Consider the following 26985-nt stretch of genomic DNA (forward strand, 5'->3'; position numbering starts at 1 on the left):
TGTTGTGTTATTTGATTGACAGATTGACATTTGAGCCCACTCAGCAGACAAGCCCCGTCACGTTTCAGTGGCGACAACGGCTTGATTTTCCGTAATTTTGAAGCCTCTTTTTAGATACGTGGCAATTTATTTTAATCATTCAAATTTAGCAGGGTTGTTAACAAAATTGTCAAAATTACAAGACATTTCTTTTCACTTCATAGGGACTTTAAGGGATTCACAGCACAAAGCAACCGAGTAGGTACAGGGAGAAAGTTTAAAACACGAGCTCATCTAGCGTTAAAAAAAAATCTGGCCTAATCTGAACAGTTCATGCGTGGAATGTGCGCTGAAACAGCTCATTCAATCTTTAACTTTTCGACGCTTTAACGTTGGCCGATTCAACTTAAAGGTGCAAAAGTAGAGCGGAATCTCTTTGTCCCACACTTTTGTAACCTGTAACTGATCCCTGTGTGTGGTAGAGTGTGAATAGCGTATGTGCGGGATTTATTTAGGTGAACTCTGGTGTGCTTGGAGGTGTCCAGTGTCCCCTCAAGTGGGGCCGCGGCGTCTACGGGGCCCCAGATGGATGTCTTGCGTCTGGCAAGCCGGGTCCCATATAGGTGATCCTTAACAGCCTTGCAGGTAACACGATACACAAATGTGGTGACAAAAAGAACCGACATTTCACGCTCGGTCACGCCTGGCCCTACGTGGTCCGTACACGGGGAATTGTACGTGCGTGTTTGTGTGTGACAAAGCGTATGTAGTTTCGATGCCCTCACCCCCATCCACCAACCATTTCACTCCGCAACATCAAGGGCTTGTGCCCAATTTCGTGGCTATCTGAAAAATCAAAGACAAACAAAAACACTAGCGCCTCCCGCCCCTCCTCCGACAGCGACAGAAAGAGGAATGAAGAGGGCCAAAGCACTTTGACGAGGGAGAGACGGGCCTCGACAGGCTAAAGAAGAAAAGAGGCAAATGAAAGGGACTGGGATCTTGCCGAGACGTTCTGAGACTTGAATTGAGTGTATGTGTTTACTCAGCCAGCTAATAACGCGGTACAGGGGGCACGGCCTCAACGCCATCCACCGCACTGATGATCAGGTGGAAGGGGACCAGATGTCACTTTCAATTTCAACCCGTTTCCGTAGTCTGAATGAATCTCATTTGTCACTGCTCCAAACCAAAAGATCCGCAGAGGGCTGCTGTGACCCAAATTCGGCTAAAATGCGGATTCTTTGATTGCACTGTAGAGTTGGGGTTCTCAAACTCTCTGGGTCAAGAGACTGTCTAAGGAACTCGAAATGCCAGAGGAATGAAATTATTTTCTCACTCAGCTTTCAAAGGACAGTTCCCCATATTCACAGCCTTTTCAGAGCATTTGGACTGCTCTTTCATGACGCACAGAATAGCGTTCTGTGACAGTATAAGCACTGGACTGAAACTACCAAAAGAGAACGTACACTCTTCTTTCACAAACAATAAAAAAAATATTTTGTTTCTAGTCTTTTTTCAAACATTCCAAGCAGAACAATGACGTTGACGCTAATGTTTTTTTGCTTTTACGGCACCTCAAACTATTAAACAACAAAAACGGGAATAAGAAACAAGATTGACAAAGGACTTTTGATGGCAAAATAATTTCTTTCCAGATAGGCAACTAAGTAACGCACCGTGAGTGACGCTGAGCAAGGCTTGAGTGGTCATTGGCTTTTTTACAGGCTGCTCGTGATTCACTTCAAGACCTGCAAAGTCTTTTCTCATAATTGTGACACACACTTTCTACTGCCTACCACGACACGCACTGTTTATACCACACATATACATAATTTAATACTAATAACATACGCCTAAAGTGATGCTATGTCACCATCTACAGGGATCTGTTAGTCATCACAGCGGTTTACAAACATGAATTATGCATACAAGCCGGGCGAGACCCTCTTCCACGCCTACCCGTTGAAAAACATGACGAATATATTTGTCGGTGGCATTTAACGGTTGGATTGCAGTTGACAAACATAAACCTCCACGGCAGTGAGTTATTTAAAATGTTTCTCATTTTCAAGGGCAAAAAAGGCACAATGTTACGATAATAAATTACTATTTTTAGAGAGGAAAAAAAACTGCAATGTTATGAGAATAAAGTTATTTTTTTCAAGAAGAAAATACAGATATAGAATGGACGTAATCCAAATATGATATTAAAGTCAAAGTTGAACAAGGGAAGTTTTGAAATTTGAAAAACGCAACTTTCTGGAAAAGATGCCTTTATTCGATATTAAAAAAAAGACCTATAATGTCAAAAAATATGCCTTTCAAAAAAGGACTTTTTCTAACACTAGCAATTTTGTTCTCAACAGCGTTCGCTGGATTTAAATGCCTGCCCTCTGAACTCTGCGACATTAACGCAGCAGTCACGTGCAGACGCATTCATGTTGCGGCGAAGGAAAACGTAACACAGCTACATTGCATAATATACCGCGTATAGCGTACTACTTACATGCTACGCACGCAGTACGCAAACACTTACCAAGGATGGACACCTTGCTGAGGAACTCTTCATACATTTTTCGCTTCCTCAGAGTGCTGCCCTGTAAAAACAAGACAGCGGTGAGATGCAGAGATATCCTAATCTACCAATATACTATAAGGCATAAATAATCCAAGATGAGCAATTTATGGATAAAATGTTATTGTGAACATTTTAAATGAGTTCCACATTTAAAGCAATGTCTCTGTACTAAGGATAAGGACGCACTTGTTGACATAAGATACTTTTGAGGTATTTCTTAATGATAGGGAGTTCTCCTTTCATTCACAATGGAACATTTATTTTCCCCCACAGCCCATAAAACATGCTAAAAATTGCTTTATCTTTTATTACATCTTGCTTGTCATTATGTTTTACCATATATGGTTGGAGTAAGATGCACCCCTCGTTTCCACAGTTCAAAACAGGGGCCTATGATGCTGTATGTAGGCATAATGACACAATCAGGGCGGCAAAAATAATAATAATAAATGTGCAGGTGCTTTAATGTGGTCACATGAGTGAAGGGCGTTTGATGTGTGTTCGTTGTGTGTGTGCGTGTGTGGCCCTTCCCACCCACCAGGCAGGGGATTTCCCTCTCCGTGAACATCCCGAACAAGTCGAAACCCAAAAGACACCTTTCCCTACTAACTCACTTCCCCCCCGTCACTCACAGCATTATTCTGTGTAGTTAAGGAAGGGTTGGGACTTCAATCGAAAAAGTCACTCAGTCTTTGCATATTAAAGAAATTATATATACTGACAGCCGGGGTGCGTGTACTACCTTTAATTTCATATCATTTTGCATAAATGGTGAGAATGTGTTCCCAGACTAATCTAAGAAATGTAAGAACGGAAGCACATGGGGTGGAATAAATCGTGTAGCTCTATCGAACATAAATATGAATGCACACAACACTGCGAAGTGATCACGTCAGTTCATTCGTTAAAGACATTATCGCGGTGAACGTCTCTGGAATACTTGTATTAAAAAGGAACTTTTATACGACAAGTCTCCACTCGTGTATTCACCTGAGGCACTTTTGACGTGCTTCAGTGCTGCTGATTTGGTTAGCAACAACATTCAAATGGGCTGAGCGGACAATCGTGTTTAGGAACTAAGGGATGAACCGATTTAGTCGACGAGTCGAGGACTCGACTTTACAAATAAAGACTCCCGCTAATTACAACAACTACATTCAGCGTAATAGTGAGTTGTATTTTTAATAATTTGTGTTTAAGTTACTATGCCTAAGTAGGTTTTAACGTGAAACTGGTTTGTGGCGCATGAAAAGTGGAGGGACTGCTGCACCGTGCAGGAAAGAATATCAACGATGTCATCAAATGATCGACTACAAAAAATCAGTTCTTATCCAAGTTCATCGTAGGGGCTGAATGACTAGAGTTACTGCGGTCTTTTATTTGTAAAAGAAAAAGCATTTAGGTTTTATATAACTGGGCCACAACATTTATTAAAGGGATGAACAGTATTTGAGTTAATCGTACTGCGGACGTAACGATAAAACGACAACTCATACATTTCTCGCCCCCCCCCCATCGACTGCCTTGCGGTTTAAGAGGAACCAAACTCATGACAGCGTTTCCTCTTTGAGGTGCAGTGTCAAAGAGTTGTGGTGTGGCATGAAGCCAAACTAAACCCACTGCACCTTATTGCCATGACTTTTATCTCCCGTCCAGTCCACCATCACTCCTCATCATCTCTGCAAGTCTTCTTTTGCTCGTATTGCAGGGTTTTATACACAGTTGCAGATCAAGGTGACGAAGGTTAGGCAGACTCCTTTCAGAGGCATTAGCCTCAAAATCGTGATCCAACATTTGAACTGATGTCTGCTCAAGCCATGTGTTCTTTTTAAAAATATTATTTTCAATGGGATTAGGACAATCTCTAATGTTTTGAACTCCTGTTTCCATGAGTTGTTGAGGAGTTGTGATTGTGTGGATGAAGCTCAACGTGGCTAATGTGTTCTTTAGACAGATAAATTGAGACTAAATCAATCCATTAGAATCAATTTAGGACACAGTTCGTCTGTCCATTCCAAATGACCATCCAAATTCTTAATTTGTGAATATGCATAAATGTCATTCAGGGATGGCAAAAATTCACCATGGGTAACATAAGGGTAACATTGGAAAACATGAAGCATAGTTATTTAATAAGAGTCATACTAATTTTTCTTAGCCCCATAACAAATATACAATAATAGAACCACAGACTTAAAGTAAGCTCCTGCAATTTCCAAGCAACTGCCATCGAGGAGGTCTGACCTTTAATTAATGTCATCAAACCGCACATAATGTGTACTGATTTTCACCCTGAGACGCTGGCAGAATACCAAACATTAAAAAGAGTGCTTTTTTTAAAATAATTAACTATAGATTTACATTTCGCTTTACTGGAGGGAAAGACAGAATGAGAGGATGAGAGACAGTTCTTGGAAAAAAAGAAAAGGTTACCAGGGCTGATGTACCCTCCGTGAAACTATGCGCTGCAGAGGTGACATGGCGGCCGGGGGGCCCAATGTCAAGTGTAAAATGTTCCTGAGCACAAACCGTCACAAACTGAGTGACCCATATTTTCAGTGCCGGCGAAGACGGGATGGGAAGCGCTGGAAACAAATTGGAGAAAAGGTGTCTGCTCAACACGAGCGGACGTCATCGCGAAAACATTTGAGTCCGCGACAGCCCGGGTGGAGCCAAAATGCTAACATTGGCCGAAAACGTCCACTCTGTCAGCAAACTCACATATTTTTGTTGTTCTCATGTACAATGTCTGCTTACAGCTAATTATATATATATATATATATATATATATATATAAATATATATATGCTTTACCTTTATGCATTTCTAACAGCATTACGCGCGCTTAATACTCTCATGACCATGCCGCAATGTTGTGCCAGGTAGCCCAATCTGCCTTGCTTCATTTTGCCATAATGTTGTTCTCAAATCTAGTTTTTGATGGATAATAACCATTAAATATTGTATGATCTAAAACTGCTTTTGTACAAATGATGGCCCCTGGTCAAGATTTAGAGGAAGTATTTTAAACATTTAGCATGTGTACAGAAGCATGAGCTCACCCCCTGCCATCTCCCTGCTTCCCCCTTCATCTGATCATACAATTAGTTTGAAATAAAACATGATTAATTTGCAAAATTCCACTAAATTAGGATCCATTACAGATCCTTGTATTATTTCAGACTAACAGGCCACCCGGAAACAAAGACACAAGTCTGGAAACCAGAAACTGCACAGCGCTCGGTGCCTCCAGGTGGCAAAAAGTGAAGTCATTACAGCTGCTATTACTTTTCCACATAATTTGCGTTTAGTCTGGCAAGTGTTGGACCGGTACTGACGGCAGCAAGAACGCCAAACTTTACTGAGTGAGTGAGTGCTGCGCTATAAAGTGCGCAACCTCCAGTTGAATAAGCTAACCTTAATTAACAATAATAAACAGACTTCATATAAAACACGTACCGCCCGAGCGTCTTCTCTGAGAAAGCAATTTGTTTATCACATCTCGGACCAAACATTTTATGGAAGCGGAAATCAACTTTAAGCAGCGGCGGCCAACCACCTAAACCCTGCTGGGGACAAATTTGGAGGACTTGAGAGCAGAGAAGTGGCGAGTGGGTGTGGTGTGTTACCATGAGGATGCGACGGTAGCTGTCCCGGTCGATCCCCCACAGTTTAAGATCAGTCTTGGCCTTCACCGTAGCGGCTCTGGGAGTTCCGTAGATCAGGGCCAGCTCACCGAAACTGCCACCCTCGCCGATGTTGGTCACCCATTCCCCATTCACATACACCTGTTGAGACACCAAGAACAGGGCAGATATTGTTCAAAATTGTAGGTTAAACAGCAAGATTTGTTTTTCTTTTTTTATGTGAAAGCAACACAAGACAATAAAATGTGTTCTTCTTTTTGCAATAGTGCATGGTGTACTCAAGATGACCAGCACAGCACAGCACAGCACAACACACACACTTCACAATCTGTCCACCAAAAATCAAGATTCTCAGAGAAACAAACACTGCAGTTATTATTTCTTTCTTGACAATTCCTTGATTTGCCAACTGCAACTTGTTTTCGCGACTGTCCAGGTCACTCGCATTCGGCCACTTCGCTCGGTGTTTACAATAAGCTATCGCTAACCTGCCCACGCAATCCACAGTGGAAACTAACCAAACCGTGTTGAACTGTATACTGGTGGAAACGTGACTTTACACATTCCATCTTATCTGCTAGAATCTCTTTAATCAAGAGTTGTTTTGCTGTCTGATTAAAGTTGGGTGTTCTACATGTTTTTGACATGAATATGTGGGACTTTTTCCAACAATGTTGTCTCGATAACTGTGTGCTAATTGTGTGTGTGTTTTTTTTCTTTTCTAGCACTGTTATTCTCCTTAAAGTCAGCCCCTCTGACTCTTCTTGACTCCCTCCTAAGTTTCCGGGCAATGTGATACCCTTTCTTTGCTTGTCCCTAAGTATTTGATCCCTGCTAAGCCATCAGATCAGACCCTCTAAAAGGCCTTCTATCCCTCTTGTCTACCCATCAATGCCTTTTTCATTCCTACTTTTCTTCTCTTGTTAGGGCCTTTCCTTTGATTTGGAGGTCTACTTTCAGATCTGAACACACACATATCAAAAATAGCGGCCGACATACTTGCACGTGGTCGACACATTCGGTTACGCTTTTACATGGCGCCACACAATGCACTACCCTGTTGACTTAATAACACAAAGGGGAGCAATCGAGGCAAGGAGGGAGGGTTTCATTCATTTAGTGGCTGCTGTGAAGCGACACAATTGTTGCGGGGCGATCAGTCACGGCTCGGTCGACCACAGGAGACTCATCAGTCACTACAACCTGGGAGGACTTTAAAAAGACGGTTATGGTGGTTATGTCAGAAGAATTTGGGGGAGGTGCTGCGTCAGTAGTTTTCAGGCCTTGTCACCTAAAATGGTCTCACTCAGTGTGTAAAGCTCAGCACCCATGAAAGACGGATGGTTGAAAAAAAGGTGAAATACACGAGCTGAAAATAGTTGAATGGTTACAATGTACAGATTCTGTAAGGTCATGGTGGCGATTAACAATCGACAAATGTTGAAAGTGCTGTTGTTGGTTGCACCGTCACAATGCGTTCATATTGGTTGCTTTATTTTCAAATGAGCTGCAGTTTCATTTGTTTTATTTTTAAAGCAATTATCCCATTTTGTTCTCAAATGCCATAGCCACTGAAAAATTACCAGAAGGGAAAAAGCATGCGCTTGCAAAATAATTGCTTGCGTCAGTATATAAGTAACAAAAGTATATTAACTTAAAAAAAAGGCTGGACACAAAAGCCAAAACTGTGGACACAGTGCAAAATGTCAATTAAAATATTGCCATCACATTAAGGCTAAAATTAAGCAAGTGGTAACACAATTTGTTCTGTGACAGTGGTTGACCTCCAAGTTGTTCTAATTAACAACAACAACACAAAATCCATCAGGAAATAATGTAAAGTGAATCAGACTCAAACCTTTGCCATCATCAAATCTTTATTATTGTAAAAGTGATGTTTAAAGGGGAGTTTGGGAGAAAACAAAACAAAACTGAACTGACAGTAGTACATTTGTAAAATGATTTGTGGGGGGAAAAAAAATCTTATGCTTCCAATTAGATTTTCTTTTTTTTTCTATTGCGCCCAAGCAAAAACAACCAATCAGAGGCCGAAGGTGTGACGACGAGGTGTCAATCGTTCTCGTGCCTGGCACACCCACGCGGCCTCGCGCTGTTTCGCTGTTACGTTAGGCTAGAAGCGCTTCACTGAACCATTGCGGAATATCCTCCTCCGGTTAGCGTCAAAAGCTAAAAAGAAGGAATTGGACAAATCCTGAGACAAAGCATGGTGGATCATGTCGACTGCCTTTCAGAAAAGTCAAATAAAACAAAACTTCTCACCTTTTGAAAACCTTTGACATACCCATAATGGAGAGCAGAACAGATGTTACCGAGCTGAAATCTCGCAAAATTGACTGACTGTCATAATGATGGTTTGAACACCCAGGTTTCCTTTGACTTTTAAGGCATATTTTTCCAGGTTTAACTGGTTTGTTTGACTTTCGGTGTGTTCCACTGTACATTGTTTCTATCAAGTCATCATGTCTGCTCATTGTAATTGTGCACGTGTCTCCATCTCTCCGGTGGTCTGATTACGCGGCTTTGTGCAGAAAACCTCTGCGTCTTCGGCTTCTGTCCAACTATGAGGGCCCTGCGCTTACCGCCGTAAGCCGATAAGGTCACTTCCTGTTTAACTCCCTGTCGGCTCCTGTTTTATCTCTCCACTTAACTCTATCGCTGCGTGTCAGACGCGCGAAGACAAAAGATGTCCTCGCGTTGTCTGCCGCGCCGTGCGCTGACTCCGCAGCGAGATGTCCAGATTGGCATCGGATTGGAACTGAACTCGGGAGAGAACAAAGCGCGGAGGCAACTGAATACAACCTGTCTATTGTTGAAGGGGGAACATTGTTTCAACATGAGAGAAGGCTGGATTTTCCCTCTGAAAACCTTTTTACCCTCCCTCAGGAACAAGAAGGAAAAGGAACTGCACAATGGAATCCCTTTTAAATTGGTGAAAGAACAGACCTTGAGGAGAAAATCTGAGTGTTTCTTGATGGCCACTTACGTCCACTTCGCCCTGGTCAATCACGTAAAAGTTGTCCCCTTCATCGCCTGGAGGGGAGCGGAAAAAACAAGAGTGAATGCTGCAATATGCCTTCTGTTTTTTCAACCAAACTGACATTTCAATCCATCAATCAAATCTTTATTTGTAGAGCATTTTTTTTTTAAATTTAATTTTAATTTGAAACACAAATTAAAATAGTCACGTACTTGTCTTTGAATAACTGCTAGCAAAATTCTAACAACACACAGTGGGTCCTTGGTTTACAACAATTTAAATTTCTGCAGTGGCGAAGTAACCTGAATTTACTTCAGTCGTAGTCTAGAGCTAATTTACCCTAAGCTAGTAGTAAAGTCATAATTATAATAAACTTTTGAATGAAAAACCTCAAGGCCAGTAATGTAAAACAAATGAAAACTCGTACGGCAATAACTGAGCGTGCCTTCTTGCGCTGCCTGACCGCATATTCTTAGTAATCTCAAAACCTTGTACAACAGGACCGTAGTAAAACAAGGAATTCTGTAGGTGCAATGAACATGTAGCATCAGGTCTAAATATCACTATAAGTCCTTAATCAGGAAGATGATACATACATCTATCGAGAGGTATTCAGTTACTTAACTAGCCAGGCTACCATGAGAGGATAACATAGCAGTGTACTCATTCACTGCCATTGACGGCTACACACGTCAAATATTCATGTCAACTGGGAGGGTTGGCAATGAATGAGTTCAGTACTCCCTTCTTGTCAAAGAGCACAAAAAGAAGAACTCAAATGCACAAAACGGAAAAATACATGCGCCGCAGCAACGCAGATCATTTTAAAAACATTGCCTGTGAGTTACAAATAAATGTTTTTCACTCATTGATACTTCTTCCATCACTGCGTCTGGTCAAGTGAAGGGTGTTGTTGGGTGCCCATATGTGACTTTCTTTGACTGTTCGATTCTTCTGCGTTGACGACTCAAACTTACAGTGTGAGCGTGTCCCTGAGTAGATCTGTACTGCGTGAGCACTTCAAGTGCCAGCTTTGACTTGGGATTGTAAGAGCAACTCTGAATTTCACAAGCTTTAAGGCAGTGGAGTATTAAGTTTCCCAAGGAAGGTGCTTTGGCGTTAGTGTGGTTGTTGTTTGAGTGCACAGACTCTTTTTGTGATTTATTGTGATGCGTGCTATTGATACCTACAGTACTTAAGAAGGTAAATCATTAGTTTTGACTTTACAGCAGAGGGGATTAACTGTCAAAATCTGATAAAAAGGGATATGTGGACTTGGTAAGAAAATAGACGGCTTGCGAGATTCAATGCTCCTCCCAGTGAAGAGACACCAATATTTGCTTCCTCAGATGGCAAGTTGAATCAACACATTTGTGGGAAACGAAACACGCAATGACAAAAGCATTCCTTGCGTTCAAATCGAAGCGAGCCAGGGGAGGCGATTGTCTGACGACCCCTAAAAGCATCACGTCTGGAGATAAGCTTGAAAAATGTTGTTCCCTTAATTATGCTATCTGTTACATAGGGCTCAGGGGAACTTATTAGAACCAAATGCCGCACACATGCGCACCGTGACGCCACACCCAACACGACAATAAGCAAGACTCAAGTGGGTAATGACGCATGAGCATACATGACACAAGTATGCGCGTGGATGCATTTGGTGGTGTTATATGTGTGTGTTTGTTCCTGTGGGCATGTTCACCTGAGGAGTTGAAAGCCAGTGTGTAAAGTTCACAGGAGTTCACATGGCTAATTAATACTGAGTGGAGGGCGCTCGTTTGTCATATAGCTCTATTTGTCACACAAAACGATCCTTGTCTGTCTGATGGCCTGTCCGAGTGGAGAACCCCCAGACACGCACGCATGCACACACAAACACACACACGACCTGCTGCAACCTGGACAACCCCCCCCCCCAATTCCCTCTCGCTCTTTCATCTCTTATATCTCCCTTCCAGTTCTGTCTCTCTGTCTTTCTTTTCTTCTGCTCTTCCTGTCTTTTATCACGTTGGCTCTCCAACCTTTCTCATGCATAGCATGTGCCTTTGAGCTCAGGCAAATATTTGACTACAATCTGCACACACACAAACACGCATTCAGGCCTCGTATATTCGGTGTGGCTATTTTCATTCATACTGGTTGACTTCCTAGTAGGACAGTCACATGGCATGTTTGGTAGTCGGGGTACAGTGGTATCTCAAAGTCGTATCGGGCTGGTCAGCCTTCGATTAAGTCGACTTTCTGTCCACATGATGGTCAATACTGGCTCTGGCAGACAGTATAGCAACAGGAACTAGGAGTTGAACAGACGAGTCGACGATTCAACTTTAATACTCTGCATCAAAATCCTCAAAGCACGGACACTCCACGCAGGAAGGCCAGAGCCCAGATTTGAACCCCGAACCTCAGAACTTTGCGGCAGATGTGCTAAGCACTAGGCCACTGTGCAGCATGGAACCCCCAAAATTGTAATAACTACATTGGAATTGACTCTGCAGTAAATGTTCTCTTTGTTTAACTATGACTCGAGGCGCAGTCGATAACCTCTACCCCATGTCCAAATAGTGTTAGATGGCCCGGGAGCATGGGTGGCTTCTTGAAGTTGTACAGTAGTAGTCCAGACATGAGCTATGACATCACATGTGTGTACACCGCATACCTTACTCTATAGTGTATATAACAATGGGCTGTCTGTAATGGAGGGGCCTGCAAACTGGACCAGGCTCATTATCTCCAAATTAGGAATGATATACTCCTGGACCTTGCCTTTGAGACGCCTGAGCTTACAATGTGACTGACTGGGTGTTTCGTACACATACCTTTGCTTTCATTTTCTGGAATACTTGCAAACAGTTTCAGAGAACATGAAAAGATCCCAATGGGAGGCTTATTGCTGGATTATCTGCCGTGGGTCTGATGCATCTATTGTCTTTGGAATCATTTGCTCTCTCCGGATCTGTCTATTGTTTCATTTTCGGTTTCACCTGGTCTCTTCGACTCGCCCCGACCCTTCTGTGCCATCCGATCACAAGAGCGTCTCACCTCTGTAATTAATTAGTTAGCATCTATTTGTCTCCCGGTGTTAGCTTTTGCCGGTTCATTGTTCCATGTCTGTCATGTCTGACCAGTATTTTGGTTTCTTAACATATTCCGTAAGTGTTGCCTGCCCTGCATTTTGGTCCACCAGTCTGGACCGCATCCCACTTATTATGGCAATGTTGTTACTCATGAACACTATAATTGTGTTATAATTACACAATTGTAAGTGACAGGGTATATATTCAACCTCAAATACATACCTTGCTGGATCACTGTTTCCCCAGCGATGTGTGTGACGGGGAACATGGCGTCGAATATGTCGCTGGATGGGAAACAGAGGAGGGGAAAACCGTAAATATTCCTTCAATCTCTCAAGAACACACAGTGCGCACACGGTTGTTTGTTCGACTGCACAGTGTAGTGCGGGGGACAAGAGTGAAGAGCCATAATCACTGCGTTAACTCTGTCATCTGAGGCCATTATTCACTGACTATCACGCAGCCTAGCCGAAGAAGACCAGCCTGGAACTCTCCATGACCCCGACGCGCGTGCACACAGACTTGCAGACAACACGCCCAACTAACTGATTTATTTATCGATGTCCAACTTTAGACCCCCCAAAAAGAAGAAGTCATAATCCTTTTGGGACAGCAAACATATCTACCATAGGAGCTAAGCTTGTTAAAATAGCAAAACACAAGCATAGTCACTGTTATAAAACTTTTTTTTTTTTCTCGGCTGTCTATCCGCATTTTAGCAGGACACGTAGGCCCTAAAACGAACACTGTGGTTTTACAGCACATGATCAAAGGTTTTCATCTCCGAGGCACTAAGCAAACAAACCAAAGGAGGACTTTGCAAAAGCACTTAATATCTGTTTCAGCCCGGCAGCGAAAGCGCGTGTTAGCCCGCTTCTAATCGGGCCGTTAAAATACATGAACCCTCTGCGGATTTAAGTTCCACTGCTAGGATGTGTCGGGGCACGAGGAGGCTCAGTATCCTTCCTCTCCTCTGCTCTCTTGCCTTCGGGGTATATTTATCGACCTAATCAGCCGCATACCACCCGTCGTATAGAGAGAGATAGAAAAACAATAAAAGCGGGTCAGGCAAATCAAAGCCACACAAAAACCTGCTGAATGAATCTGAGGCAGGTTTGAGCGTGTTCTCGAATTAGTGCATATGCGTGTATCATTGAATGCCCATTTGAGCCCACCTGTCTGTGTCTGGGCATACAATGCCTAAGAACGCACACGCAGATTTGTACAAAAATAATATGTGGGCGTTGAACATGTCTGACTCCACACTAGACGACGACGCATTCAAATAGTAGTTGCTGCACACTGCAGACATAAAAAAAGGCTCGTTTGACGTGGCCTTACCCCTTTCATATTGTATATTATTAGCAGTATATAACTGAGCGGAAATACTGCTGGTATTTACTCAGTGATACTGTATAAAAGGCAGGTGGAGCTACAAACCCTCAATTCCAATGAAGTTGGGACGTTTTGTGAAACATAGCAGAATACAAAGATTTGTAAAGCCTTTTCAACCTATATGCAATTAAATACAGGACTGAGACTGAGATATGTCATGTTACAACTGATATGTTATTGTTTTTTTGTGCAAATATTTTCATATTTTAAATTTGATGCCTGCAAAATGTTACAAATAGACTGGGAAAGTTGAGGAATGCTAAAAAAAAAAACTCGTTTGGGACATTGCACAAGTGACCAGGTTGATTGGAAACAGGTGAGTGTCATTATCGGGTATAAAAGGAGCATGCCCGAAAGGCTCAGCTATTCACAAGAAAGGACGGGGGTCAGGTTCACCACTTTGTGAACAACTGTGTGAGCAAATAGTCCATCAGTTTAAGAACAACGTTTCTCAATGTGCAATAGAGCAACAATCCATCATCTACGGTCCAGAATCTGGAGAAATCGCTGAACGTATGCGGCAAGCCCAAAAACCAACATTGGATGCACTCAACCTTCGATCCCCCAGGCTGCACTGCAAATATCATCGGCATTATCGTGTAAAGATTATTGGCCTGCACGTGGGCTCAGGAACACTTCAGAAACCCATTGGCATTTAACCCAGTTCGTCGCTATTAATCTATTAATGCAAGTTAAAACTCTACCATGCAAAGCCATATATCTCGAATTGTCCTTTTCGTCAAACACTCCTATAAAGTACATGAAGCAGCAGCACTAACTTACTCACCTACATACTGTGTATTATCAAATGCTATGGTGTCTTAAATTGAGTAAATAATAAGGTACAGCATCAGATTGCAGTAAAGGAAATGCTCCGTCGCACAACATGCATTTAAGTCAGAAACATCTGCAGGAGCTCTTTTCTAAGATCTGTGACTACCTTGTTTCTGGTCATGGGTAACTAACAAGCACGTGAATCAAAATAACTTCCTTGGCCAGATAGTCGGCAGCGGGAGAGCAGTTCAAATGATGTGAGGAAGACCCCGATGAGCATTTCAGTGTGCCGGCCGGCGATGATGCATTGTGCTGCTCAAGACTCATCGTCACGGTGAGACGATCAAAAGCAAGTGAACCTGCGCGTCGGTAATTACCCTTGACCACTTGTGCTCTCTCCGTCCCCTCTGTGAATGCATCGGTGAGCACAAAAAAGAAAAATTTACGCAGGTAATTACTTCCCCTCATCTTTACCTGTCTCCTTTTCCCTCTTCTCTAAATCTCCAATTTCCTGTTCTCAATCACATTTCTCCCTTCCTCTACTCTCTCAGTTACCCTTTCCTCCCCTCTAATTCTCTTTCAGAGCCACCTATTCCTCCCATCTCTCGCTCTGTCACCCCCATCCCAGCCTGCCCCAGATGGAGTGATTTGTCTTGTTCTTCCTGCTATCTGAAGCTCCCCTGACCTTGTGGAAAAGGTAGGGCGGCCCTCGAACAATGGATGCGCTGTTCTGACAGAAAGGCCACAGAAGACTGACTGGGGCTTCAAAGTTTACCTCCACGCGAGGGAGGAGGACAATAACCTCTGTCAAGGCTGAGTGAGACATGTTGCACACACGCCACAGAACACGTAAGCATGAAATAATATTCATTTTGTCCTCAAAGAAACCTTTATAAGACCCACATGGAGAGTCATTGTGCAAAGATTACATGATGTGTTTATATTACAGGAAGCAACAGCTTGGGATAATGGCACTTGTGTATAATCAAAAGGTGGCTATCAAGTCAAAGAAGACGTTTCAAGGAACGACGCCAAAAGATGCGGTCACAGACAGCTTATATTAAAATTGATACGGTGGGAAAAAAGACACCTTCATATAAAGCCCTACATTGTGTGCTGTTAAATAAACAACTGTTTGAATGAAACAATGCACCTTCTGTTTGCAAGATGCAGTGAGATTATAAAGGAAAGAATTCTTTGCCGTTCTTACATTGATTTGACATGTGGTAGGTACCCTGGTCCTGGTCGGGTTTGCTTAGCCTTCACATTTTGCATTTTGTCACCGGGCCAAAGGCTTCCCAGCAAACAACAAAAAGCTTCTGTTTGCCGGAATACTGACATCTCCAAAACCACTACTTTTCAGGAAATTTAAAAAACAGCATGTTTCTTAATTTACTGCACACCACATTGTTAAAGTTGGTATTTGACTGTATATTGAGACAATTACTTTCGCGCACCAACAGCAACACAACAACTCCTCAAAATAATGTTCAACGGGGCCTCCTCAGTTCCACCGACACGCCTTGCCATGAGGGAGCAGAGTCTGGGTTCTCTGAGGCGGGCTCTCTTATCTCTGGGGTTGAGGTCACCGAGGTGGTTAAAAAGCTCCTCGGTGGCAAGGCCCCAGGGGTGGATGAGCTTCTCCCGGAGTTCCTCAAGGCTCTGGATATTGTGGGGCTGTCCTGGTTGACATGCGTGGACATCGGGGACAGTGCCTCTGGATTAGCAGACTGGGGTGGTGGTCCCCCTTTTTAAGAAGTGGGCCCAGAAGGGTGTGTTCCAACTACAGGGGGATCAGCCTCCCTGGTAAGGTCTATTCAGGGGTGCTGGAGAGGAGGGTCCGTCGGGAAGTCGAATCTCAGATTCAGGAGGAGCAGTGTGGTTTTCGTCCTGGCCGTGGAACAGTGGACCAGCTCTACACCCTCGGCAGGGTCCTGGAGAGTGCATGGAGTTCGCCCAACCGGTCCCCAGTCACTCTTGTGGGTTGTCCTGGGCAATTTCAGTCATTAAGACCCTTAAAAAGTCAGCACATTTGTTGTTTTGCCCTCATTCTTCTTCATCGCTCTTACAACAGCTGTTTATTTAGTCACCAGCATGTCTTCATCAAAACATTGCACTGCAATTACGCCTTGGACTAAAAATGGTTTTGCTATGCGTCTTAATGGGCTACAATGTTGAGTAACACAAGCCCTTAAAGGAGAACCCCTGAAGAATGCTTTCTCCGTCTAGGTGGAACAGTTTATGTAATCACCTAAACAATCAACAACTGCATCACACTGGGGGAACTTTCCAGCTTTCCAAGTTGCGTCTCGGCCGGGAGTGCTGCGCTTGCTGGCTCGCATGGAACAATGTTCATGTTGTGAGGGCTCGAAGGTTTAATTTTCACAACCACAGATGATAGTTTAGAGTGCTGATTCTGGCAAATGAGACAATAGTCTTTGTTTTGAAAGCCAACACATTTCCATGATTCACGTAATGGCCTGAGGACACCAAATGTAACCTGCACCAGATTCGGCTTTATATAATCATTTGCCGCCTCAGGGGCTGAGGCTTTCAATACATTATGTCGGTGTGTCTCACTGGATGGAGCAAAGTAGTTTTTCAGGTGGACCTCGGTGGTGGCAGAAATGGGGGAGTATGAAAATATGAAATATTTTGGAAAAGACTGAGCCCTCCTGGAGGGCTGACGGGATGAACTGTGTGCATTATGGATGACATACCACAGTAGTACTTTTTGTTTGGCTGCCAAGAGCAGAGTTGTGATTAGTCAGCATAATGCGTACAGTGTTTCGCCATGGTCGACTGCTTCAATAGGGCTGCAGCTCAGTGTCGGGTGATTGGGTGAATGGTGCATATTGGTTGGTTTACTGGCGTGTGACTGAGTTCATCGCGTTAGGTGACAGCATTTGTCTGTGGTCCAATTTATCAATATAGCATGTGCTGCTGGTAGAAGTCTAATTCATGATGAATAACTTTTATTAGTCTGCCATATTGAGAATGTCTCTCACGGCATTATTGAAGGAGCTACGTTCTGGTCACCTTTACAAAGACAACTACTTCCAAGAATAAGCATGCAAGGCAAGCAAATATTTTCACTGATGACAACCACCAACAAGATGGTTTACAAGACTGTTGTGCAACACGGTAGATATTGTGCGACAGTGCTATGGAAAATGGCTTTATGGGGCTGACTAAGTGCTAGTGTAGCTTCATGTCTGGAGGTTGAAGAAACAAAGGGCCAAAATAACTCATATGGAACAACCAGGTTATTCCGCTTAGCACCATCAGTGTGGACACAATTAAATGTATTTTTAAGCATCTATTTCAGTGCCGGCTTATGTACAAGCCCTCTCACACTCATTTCCAAGCAGAAAAAAATTAATTAAAAATAACATATAAAAGTGAGTGAGGTGGTCCACGGGTTTTACAGCTGACGGCTCAAGGATGGTCAAAAATTCCCTCACTTGCACGCGGTTTCTATAGGTGTTTAGAATTTACATAGCCACTCCCACCACACTTCAGCTGTACAGCAGGGTCCACTACCGCTGTCCTGCATGCTTCCCCTTCGGTCCTTGTCCTGTCCAGTCCTGTCCTATATTGTTCTGTCCTTCCTTCACAGGATGTAGCACCATTTCCCCATACAACCCTCGAATTTAATGGATCATTGTACTAGGCATATGATTTACTTTCCTCATCTTTTTTTTTTTTTACATCTAATGTCCTGTCTTTTGTTGTCTTCTCTTACTTTATTATTTACAGGAGTTATATTTTCACACAGTCTTTCCCTTTTGTTTTTTCTGTCACTCCCCTTTAAAACTTTAAAACTTTGTTCTGTCAATAAAAATCCATCAGAAGACAAAGAACCACAGTGGCAGCTTAAAAACTCCACTGTGGCACAGTAAAACCGTTCCGGCACAAAAGGGATACAGATCCTCCTTTCTGCTTGACCAAACAGCCGAACAGGTTAAAAAGAAAGGGGGGGGGGAGGACAGTCAAAAATGTAGGAGGAGGCCAACGTGATCCTTATTATGTTTGTAAAACTATATTTCAACTTGGATGGACTTGTTTGTTTCAAGCTGTTAACTGGGGCATTTGCTTGCATGGAGGTCCAATGTTTAAAACTTCGGAAGTTGTATTTAAAAGCAGTGGCCGAGCAAAGACTGCACCGTGTTAAAGCCACACACCTGGCTGGTTTTATAAGGGGTGTAAACATGGACGCATCCTGTTGCCTCCAAGTGTTGACATTTAGCGACTACGCTAGCAAAGTCCTTGAAGCTGCACCAAAGAATTTATACAGGTAATCTGTCTGACCAGTGGTTATACATGCCCGTTCGCATGTACATGTGTACAAATATGTGCTACTATGACCTACGGCTCTTAGGCGAAACACCAACAACCCGAACCAGAGTGTGAGCTGTGAAGTCGTGGACTTCAGTCCGTCCTTAGCTTTGAATTGTCGCAGGCAATTAGCCCGTACGCTATTGAGTTGTAATTTGTCAACAACAGTTCTTAAATTGTACAATGCATGCCTCGCGTAAGGCTAATTAATGCAGCAGCCCTGAATTAAAGTATCAGACTACTGAAGTGGGACTAGATCCTTGAACCCAGCGAGCTGCCCAATGCCAACTGCACGAGAAGGCATTCCATCTTCATCACCTCCGCACCATGTCCAGTACCTGGCGGCGGCCACTTTCTTCACATTGTCCTGTTGCTGGAGAGGCTTGAAAGAGTTGGTTTGGATATAAGGACGGAAGGGAAATTAGAAACTTTCCCTGCTCTAAGTGAGGTGAGCTGCAGGAAAGCATGGCAGAGGATTAAACTGATCGGCTGTGGAGGGAGGGAGCGGATAGGAGGAGGATGTGAGGGGAAATGAGGATGTGTCACATAGAAGCGAACAAACAAACTTTTGAGAGTCTAGATAGGAGTAAATATATGCATCAGCTTCATCACTAATGTCTAAAATTGTCCACTTTCTGTACTGTACTACAAAGAACCATCCTCAAACTAACAGGAGTGCCTCAGCACTACCAAAGTATAAAGGTTTGGAAGTTATCCAAGTTATTTAAACTTGATTTCCCTATTCTAGCTCAAAGCCACAGACCGACTGATTTTAAATAAAGACGTGGGTAATAAAGGTCAAACACAAAATGATACATGGTCACCTCCATTGTCAACTTTCAAATTTTGGAGGATTAGTTGGACTCAAACAAGAGCTTGAATGATCTCATTTTGAATGATCCACGGTGCTTTCAGGAATCAAAGGACAGATCAGTACATGTTTGTATTTTTGTCAGTGGTTGTTTGTTTTTTTATTTTTTTGAGAGCATAGCATTTTAGCTATTTTTTCCAGGCTACCTGATGATCCAACACACACCAACTGCTGAGACAGCCATGATGTCAGCCTAAAAGCATGACAAACATGCCCAACCCTGCTGCCTCTACCTTCCTTTCCTTTTCCATTCCCACATTTGTTCAGCATAGTGATTAGGCCGCAGTTGTGTTTTCTTACTGCTTGCATCAGCTATGTTTTTCATGCCGTTGACTCGTCTACATTTACACTTTCTCAGACCCCCTTTTCATTGTTGTTCTTTGTCCCCGGGGCAGACAAATAGAAGCCCCTTCCTCCATGGGGGGGAAAAAAAAAAAAAAGTAAAAGGGGTCAGGCAAGTCAGGTGCTGACAGGGCTTGAGCCTCCACCTCTCTGAAGTGTCAAAAGTGGATATTTGCTTGAAGGAGACAGGAAAGAGAAAGGGAGACACTTCCTCGCTTGAATAGAAAGCTAAAAACGAAGCAGCCGAGTAAATGCACACTCATAGGTCATGGCTGTCATTTGTCGTGTTGTAGAACAACACTGCGTCACGCTGACTGTTTCTAAGAGTAATCCCCCTCGTTGTCGTGGTTCACGATTGAGTACTACATCTACTTCTGGGTTTTAATGTGCCCTTTCTGAAATATCCTAAGATACCACTAGATGCTGCTAAAACCCTGTCTAATAGGAAAGTAGTACATTAAGGTCGCACGCATGTTTAAGTGATCATCTCGACTGAGAGACAAGCTTTGCATGTTGAAGAGGAGCTGAATTTAGCCTGGTTTGTTAGCGGAAGTACATGTGGACCTCCAGTGCATTTTTCGAAATCAAGATCACTTTTAAGCCATTATTAAACTATTACAATAGACAATTCTAAAAAATTTTAGGGTGTGCATCAATTACTCGCATTGTCTCGCTATTCGTGGCAGGGTTGCGCATTTATAGCATTATTTGAGTTGATCTCGTAATACCACTTTCTTGCCTACGAGACAACACTGAGACTGTGACTGACAATCCGTCTCAGACGCTCGTCAGCCGGCAATAATGAGCCACTTTAACAATAGCAACTATTCAACCTTTCAACCTGAGGCATTATTGCACAACAGGTACAGTGAAACACAGACACTGAGACAAAGCAAAAACCATCAAAGAAATGGGGTGCAACACCTGAGGAGAAAGAGGTTGAAGACTTAATGGAGAAATAGGAAGTACTCAAACTGGTGGACTGCTAAAGAATCCAATGACACGCTGCATGCGTGCGGGAGGTATATGCATAAATCTGTAAACGTGCCCCATCCAGCACACAATCTTGACAGTGATATAATAAGTACAGCGGGGCCACAGATTGGAGAGAAATAGCTGACATTCAATAGCTGACATTTGACTGACGTAAGGCCTCCCATGTTGTAAACAGACAGCTTCACCCAACACACGGCCCGCAGACCTGGACAGTGTTGAGCAAGCGGCTAGCACCGTGTGTACAATAAGCTACGACCGTGGTATGCGCTCATGTTAGCAGCTCGCTGACTGGAAACCTCTTAATTATACTCAGGCCTATATATAAAACTAAGCCAGCTCCGTTCTGGATACAAGAGAACCGCGGCTGTCTCATTGAAAAGTAAATGACGAATGAAATTGCAATTCTAAATATAATATACTTATTATGTACAGCCCATTGTGCCAAGAAAAGCTTTCCGATGTTGTGTGTACGCCTGCAGTGGATGTTTGTGTGGCCCCAGCGTCTTCCTGAACAACAAAAAAAACTTTGTGAAACGTTTTCTGCTGATGCAAATTCAGAATAAGAGAGGCGCACGTTTGGTAGATAAATAGCCACATTAATATGTATACAAGAAACAACAAGAACGCGACTAGACATTTGGTCTGGCTCAGACTTTGTGGAGCAGTTATTGGTGAGTCAGCAAAAACGATGAAAACACAAAATCTTTCACAATTTTTCATCACCCACCTATCTAGTTGAATCGCTTAAAAAACATGTAACCCCCCCCCCCAAACAACAAGTTTATATTGAGAATGCATTTGAACACACCTACTTAAGATAAACACAAGAAAATAACCCAAGCAATGGGAGCAATCACAGTTTAAGATTTATAGCCCTTTTCTGTGGTTGGAAATGTGTGGCTTGGTGACTTAGTGAAATCGCTCATCCCATACGAAATTGTGCCCTTTCGTACGCATCTCAGCGACTTTATGAGTGTAACAGTTGGATTAAGAGTGTGACGATTAGTCATGCCCGCAGAGTGGAGTGCAGGCGTGACCAATAAACCCAAGCGTAATCCATAAATTGTGCTTTTAGCATGTTTTAAATTGTTATACATATTTTATACTGCTGTATCGTCACATGTAACATGTTATAATATTCAGTGCACTACAAATACAAAATGCAGTTTTTGCAAAGAAGTTCTCTTTAATGTACCAAACCATGGCCCAAAAACTGAGGTATGGACCGTACCATAGGTTACCTGTAGTGTCCCACTCTTACAACTACTGGTTAGCGGGCTAGCAAGAAATGTGGCAACTTGGTCCATCGCAAAGAGGATTTATGGCACTGATAAGCACAAAACAGATTCTACCTCTGACCAAGGCACAGTGAGGGATCCTGGTTAAAGTAAGCCATTTTGAACTAAAGAGAAAACCCTTTGGGAAGGGAGACACAGAAGCTAAAACACCCGAGCCAAAACATGCCAGTGTACTCTTTCCGGCTCAACATGTAGTTTTCAAATAAGTAAATTGGATTTTTCTTTTGTTGGACTATTATTTCTGAACAGTACAGGAGAAATGATTCAATTCGGATTCGCTAGTCATTAGTTACTGTCAATACAAACAGCAAATGGGAATTTCGAGGGCAAGTCAGAGCACTATACTATACGTTGTTCAAATTTGGTATAATTCGGAAAAAAAACACTAGGACAAATTCATCTGTTAGAAATGGCCAAAATAATTAAAAACATTTCTTGTACCTATTTGACCCTTTTTTTCCCCACTTCACTTATTTACTTAAGTAAAGGCAGTAATAATGCCAGTTAATTTCATGATCCATGGTTGTCAAGCTTGGAAATGGTCTGAACACCTTTAATCTAAGAACTGCAACCATAATGGTGAATGCCATTCAGCAAAGTGGAGGTCATGGGAGAACTAAGACGCTATAACTGGACTGTTGTCTGTGCCTGTGCACTGGAACCTATCACGGTAGCATAGACAAAGCAGACGGGGTGTATACAATAGGAGGCCATGGGCCAAATCCCGCCTTTCTGTAGGGCCCTGAGCAACTCTGTCCCTGGCTAATGTGTTCATGTGTGGCGGTCAGTGTGTGAGTCCTTCCTCGAGCCTGGCTGCGCTATAAACTCGCTGAAGGGTTGCAGGAACATCATGTCCTCACCGCGGGGGCAAACACACACAAGTCGCAGTTATGCACACTTGCACATGGACCCCACACAACAATACTAGGAATCGACGCGGACCGACATAGGATATATATGTCGGTGTGTGTGTGTGTGTGTGTGTGTGTGTGTGTGTGTGTGTGTGTGTGTATATATATATATATATATATATATATATATATATATATATATATACATATATATATATATATATATATATATATATATATATATATATATATATATATATATATATATATATATATATATATATATAGAGAGAGAGAGAGAGAGAGAGAGAGAGAGACAAATGGTGAGGTCGTGTATGACCCGAACAGCATTTTTAGGACACTCTTGTTACTGTTTTACTTTCATTCTTTAGTAGTCAGCCAGGACTATTTTGTGAGGTGAGATGGATGATTCACTGTTTCCCCACATTGCAGACATTTGATCCAAGTCCTATAAAATTCTCAAGCGAAACGAAATATTTTTCTTTGTTCTGTTGTTTTTCGGCATAACAAACGTGTACAACAGTTTGTACATAGTGACGCGCAAAGACATCCTACAGTAAGTGTTGTGATGATCAAGTAGTCATTGATAATGCTGACTGATGTAAAATGTAGGATGGCAACATACTAGCATGGAATTTCCACCACTATGGGCATGATTTACGAAGGTCTATGCGAGCAAAAACAGACAAACAGGTGTGGAAGTTGATCGACGAACCGGCTCCAAACGGGATTGCATTAAACAGTTCATTTTGCGCGTTTTGGGAAGAGCAAATACAAACTGATGAATTTAGCACATGCAATGTGATTTATCAAACCGAGGAGAATTGCGCTGGATGATTTAAAAAGCGCGTCTGACAGGTAGGTGCAAAGCAGACTGCAAAGCGGTGCCAGCGTAGCGCAGGCAAAACATTCCTGAAATGCCAGAAACAAAAGTTATCATGGCATATCTATTCAGCAATGCAATTTTGGCACTTCTGTATGGCTTGGACCTAAACACAAGGAGGAGTCATCTCATATCACCTAAGACAAATAAATCTTTCAAATCTGCATTTCTTGGCATTTGGGTCATTTCAGCGCAACTGGTGCTGGACTATCCCGGAGCTATTTTCTGGGTGTAGTGTCCCAAGTCTTAAATGGAATGTTAGAAAGGATAGGCACATGCATCCAATTGCCACACCCTCAGAAAACAATATATGGCTTTTCTGTAGTTGCCGGCTTACCTAAAATTATCAGAGCGCTAGATTTCTTTTCTGTAATGTTTGATTGTCTTCCACTAATACTTCCAATTCCATCACTTCAAACTTTGTTTTGCGCTTGCGTAATCTCCCAAATGTTCCATGGTGAAAGCCATCAAAGCTACCTTAATCACAAAACCCTCGTTTAAATACGACGGTCTCCAACACTTTGACGCCTGTTGTCAACATGCAATTTTACACCCGCTATTTGGGATCTTAGTAAAGGATTGTAATTTTTGTAAATCACCTGCAACACACCTACCAACCGTGCGCGTAATCTGTTAGAGCTATCACACAATTTAGCATCTGCTTTTTGGGATCTTTGTAAATCAGGCTGTATGGATCTTATTTTACACATTGTAAACATCCCATCAATTTGGAATGGCTTATATTAGCTACAGATATTCCCAATGCGAAATCTTTACAAAGACCAGGACAATGATTCTATTCGCTATTTTGCGAATAGCGAAAAAACGCAAATAATTGACTCCTTTGCCTACAAAATTGTTGTAATTGTCTTTATTGTTTAAACCATAGCCACATCCCAACTATTTTTCAAAAAAGCAACTTGAATTCATTTTCACATTGTTTTGTGTATGACAAAAAAGGAGTCCAAGGAGCTGAGTCAGTCACGATGAATGTTGCCAAAGAGAGAGAGTCCATTTACACGTTGCACAAGCAGTCATTAATTCCCGTTGGAAGCATTTGACTCGAGATACGTGCTTTCAAGCTGCAAATATTTTACCGAGGTCACCTTGCCACACCTGTGCAACTCTAAAAAATAGGATACCCATATGTAGATGTGCACTTTTAAAATATTACAACATCATAATAAATAGAACATTTCTTTGTGGACCCCTAAGCTACGTCTTCTGGACCCCCGGACCTCAGTTTAAAAAAAAAAAAAAAAAAACACTGCATTACAGCAGCGGCCGCTATTTGAAGACATACAGTACTTTAAAGGATCTCTGCCTTTTGGAACGTTTTCACCCAAACACACGAATGGTATACGCAGCTGAGAAGGCAGCGTTGACTCTTTCCTTGCTGGAACTGTCCAGCACAGAAAGACTCGTGGGGTCCATTCTGGAGGGAAACCTGACATCTTAACAGGACCTCAGACGCTACTATTGCTCCATGACTCACTCTGAATAAAGAAGTAGATGGGAGTGAATGAGGTGGGGAAGAAGTCTGCGGGGCGGAAGAGGCGACCGGGGACAGGTTGAAACACCGCGACGGGTATGCGGGAGGACAAAAGTTTCCATCTGTGTGTAATACATGTGTGCACTTGTACGCATGTGTTTTCCTGCACGAGCCCGGCTGATATGAACAAATTACTATTTGTGCCTTATGTGGTTTGTAAAGGTGGATAAGATGCGGTGGTGTGCTGGGGGAGGTGGGGATGGTTGCAGTTCACTCAGGCCTGCTGCTCTCCTGTGGAGAGTGACCTCATCGGCTGGCCCCTGGCATTGTGGCAGCAGCACAAAGCCACGCAGGGGACGCAGAGAAAAGGACTACACAAACGTTGGGGGGAGGGCCGGGATGCCAGCGTGGCCCTGGATCCGAAGAAGAGCGAGGGAGAACGACAGGGAGAAAAAGACGGATGGCGAGCGAGACTTATAGTAATAATAGTGAAAAAGAAGACAACCGGGCTCTCAGGAGGAACACACAAAGAGGGGATCCCTATGACAGGAAACGCTACAAGACAACAGAAAAGCTGCTAAATTGTTTATGCTCGCGGATGATGTTATTGCCTGGCATGCTATAAAATACAAATCATAGAGGCAGTCGAACTTCCTCCACCTGTACACGCAGACAAACAAGCGCCTCTTAAATGATGGGAAATAACCTTAAAGACACACACACACAAAACTGACAAGAACAAATAGTTCCGCTGCATCCTGTGTGTGTGCGAATGCCAAGACAAGACAGCTATTTTAAATGGACGGTGATGTTCTTTTTTAATGTGTACATATGACACAATGACTGAAGTCTAAATTATGCATCATCTGTGTGTGTGGCAAAAACACCCCCTAGGGGCTGTTACGTGGTAACAACAAGCCTGGGTTAGGGTTTCAAAGTCGGCGAGTCGTTTCAAATTAGGGTTTCAAGCCACTGTCAGGGTTTCAAGCTTGGGGTAGGGTTTCAAACAACAGGGTTTTAAATTACGATTTCAAGGCAGGGTTGGAGTTAAGAATTTGAGTGTCAAAATGAGATTAGGGTTTCCAAATTAGGATTTATAAACTGGTTAAAGCTTTGAAAATTGGGTTGGAATTTCAAGGTTGGCTCGGGGTTTCAAATTAGAGTTTGAAGTCACAGTTAGGGTTTTGAGTGAGGGTTTCAAACCTGGGAAAGGGCTTTTGAATCAGAGTGTCAATTTGAGATTAGGGTTTCAAATTAGGGTTTTAAACCTGGGTTAGGCTTTGAAGGTTAGGGTTTTACAATTAGGATTTCAATGTTTGATGTTTCAATGTTTGAAACACATTTGGGGTTGTAAACCAGTCTATTCAATGCTGGAGTTACACTTCATGGTTCAAGTGACACCAATATGAGCTATGTATAAAAACAAAAGTGATGGTTTG

The 26985-nt window shown here is 42.7% G+C and overlaps 1 protein-coding gene across 3 annotated transcripts in view; it reads right to left on the reverse strand.

Moving 5' to 3' along the window:
- Positions 1-26985, reverse strand: part of prkar1b (protein kinase, cAMP-dependent, regulatory, type I, beta) — a 53185-nt gene that overhangs the window by 6621 nt on the left and 19579 nt on the right. For all 3 annotated transcript variants that reach the window (XM_061700900.1, XM_061700901.1, XM_061700902.1), the window contains 4 exons: positions 12508-12569; positions 9212-9258; positions 6190-6348; positions 2519-2579 (listed from right to left, as the gene is read on the reverse strand). In XM_061700900.1, coding sequence (XP_061556884.1) covers positions 2519-2579; positions 6190-6348; positions 9212-9258; positions 12508-12569 — 329 coding nt within the window. The remainder of the gene's footprint in view (positions 1-2518; positions 2580-6189; positions 6349-9211; positions 9259-12507; positions 12570-26985) is intronic.

This window comes from Phycodurus eques, chromosome 16 (genome assembly GCF_024500275.1).
Source record: "Phycodurus eques isolate BA_2022a chromosome 16, UOR_Pequ_1.1, whole genome shotgun sequence".
Taxonomy (NCBI): domain Eukaryota; kingdom Metazoa; phylum Chordata; class Actinopteri; order Syngnathiformes; family Syngnathidae; genus Phycodurus; species Phycodurus eques.